This window comes from Saprolegnia diclina, assembly GCF_000281045.1.
Source record: "Saprolegnia diclina VS20 unplaced genomic scaffold supercont1.5, whole genome shotgun sequence".
NCBI lineage: Eukaryota > Oomycota > Saprolegniomycetes > Saprolegniales > Saprolegniaceae > Saprolegnia > Saprolegnia diclina.
In genome coordinates, this window is record NW_008246072.1 from 425770 (window position 1) to 427712 (window position 1943).

Below are 1943 nucleotides of genomic sequence, written 5' to 3' on the forward strand. Positions count from 1 at the left end.
TAAGCATCCAATCACCCATGCCATACGGGTGGATGCCGCCGCTGACGGTCTTGTACTCGAATAGGACCTCGAGCTCATCGTCGAGGTCAATGATCTTGTGCGACGGAATCACGATCGAGGAGCCCGGAAAAAGAGCACGGAGTGCCGCCACTTGGTGCGGCGGCAAGGGTCAAAGCAGCTCTTCGTCGAACCCTTGGACACGAAGGCGGGGTGCAGAGGGAGGGTCCATCCGCTTGCTGCAATACGCATGCCTCGCGAGAGCAGACTTTGCGAGATCGAACATACGTTGCGACATGTGTGCCGTGGCGTGCCAATTTGCTGCTGATGAAATGTGCGGTCCTCAGCGTTCTACTTTGTAACAGATTGCTAGTCTCTACGTATGCGAAGTCTTTGTGTAATTATGAAGATAACGCGAAACACGTTCAAAAATAAAAACGGTCCAGCAAAGTGCAACCCTAGTGATGGTCGTTTGGATCCACCAGCACTCTTGGCACAATCCGGCAACAGTGGCTGATCGCAACACACGATGGCGTGCTGGATGTACTCTGCCGCGTGCTGGTCGGAAACCTCTTTTTGAGAGGAAGTGACACTGATGGTCAATGTACTCCCATCGGCAGTGAAGTGAATGCTTCATGGTAGTGGTTAGAATGTAAGAGACGCCGCATTCGTCTCAGGTATCTCCAACGATGGTCTCCAAGAAGTGATATGTCCATGTAATATATTCTCGCAGGCGTTGGTTTTTGGGTGGCGGAGCTTTGTGCTCACTTGGTCATTTGACGCCCCCTTTCCACCTGCCTTGCTCGCTTATGCGCTGCTAAGCTCGTGTTGTGTTCTCGCCTGGGTTGAGCCTTGTGCAGTGCTACTGCTAAGTCTCTTAGAATGTTGCGGAGGGTAAAATGCTGTCGAAGATTACATGCAGGCTGTGGGTGCACTGCGTGGCAGACCAGTCCTTGCACTTTTGAAAAATGCCACGCCACTTATAATGGCTAGCGGTAACTCTATTTCCCCACTCAAGCGTTGTGTACAAAATTATACAAGGCGAAATAACAATTAAAATGGGTGTTTCGCGCCTGCAAGGAGTCGAAACGGACTTTTCAAGAGAAGGCGGCTCAGCGAAACCAACGACTGGTCGGCAGAGCCTAGCATTCTAGTTTTCGCTCTCCGCTAAGCAACCCGCCACGCCTCACCCGAGGTGCAGCGGTAATGCAGGCCTCGCGCCCTTTTTCCCCCTGAGCGAAAAGCCACGTGAAACAATCAAACGCCGCTAGAGACCGTGGTCATCCCATCAGATACATTGGCGCATGGGATTAATTCACAAGCGAAGACACGGGCGCTTTGGCGATCGCGTAAGACTCGACTCGAGGCGCGCGGCGGCGTCGCGCATCTTGGCCACGAGCTCGTTCGTGTCGTTGAACAGAGTGTACTGGTCGCCCAACAACTCGGCCCAACAAACACCGCCCACGTGCTCGGGGTACCGTCGCAACGGCACACACATGGCGCGCGCCACCTTGTCGCTCACATACATCACCCGTCTCGAGCTCCGTGCAAAATCTGCGACCTCGTCGCAGTAGCGCGGACACCATCGGCATCGTTTGGACGATCGTTCGCGGGTGATCGTCGGCGCCGATAGCGCCGCCAGTCGCGCCGTCAGTTGCGGCAACCCAATCGCTGCGAGCGCCCGAGCAAAGTCGGAATGCCCAGCGTTCACCGCCTGGTCGTGGAAGGGCACGATAATGTCCATAATGACCGTGATGGGTGCTTCGTGCGCAGCTTCGAGGGCCTTGGCATACGCCAGCAGCGCCGCCAGACCCGGCGTGTGATCAAAATGGGCGCAGATCCAGACTGCGCCGGGCGCGTCCGACGTCAGTTTGCAAACGTCGTCCGTGTCGGCGAGTGGGGTCACGCGCGTGGCATCAAACCGGGCCGTGACGTGGGCCAGAAGC

At 55.9% G+C, this 1943-nt stretch overlaps 1 protein-coding gene across 1 annotated transcript in view; it reads right to left on the reverse strand.

The window, feature by feature from the left end:
* Positions 1 to 1312: 1312 nt before the first annotated feature.
* Positions 1313 to 1943, reverse strand: part of SDRG_02239 (hypothetical protein) — a gene marked incomplete at both ends in the record, with an annotated part of 3493 nt that continues 2862 nt past the window's right edge. The window contains one exon of the mRNA XM_008607815.1: positions 1313 to 1842. Coding sequence (XP_008606037.1) covers positions 1313 to 1842 — 530 coding nt within the window. The remainder of the gene's footprint in view (positions 1843 to 1943) is intronic.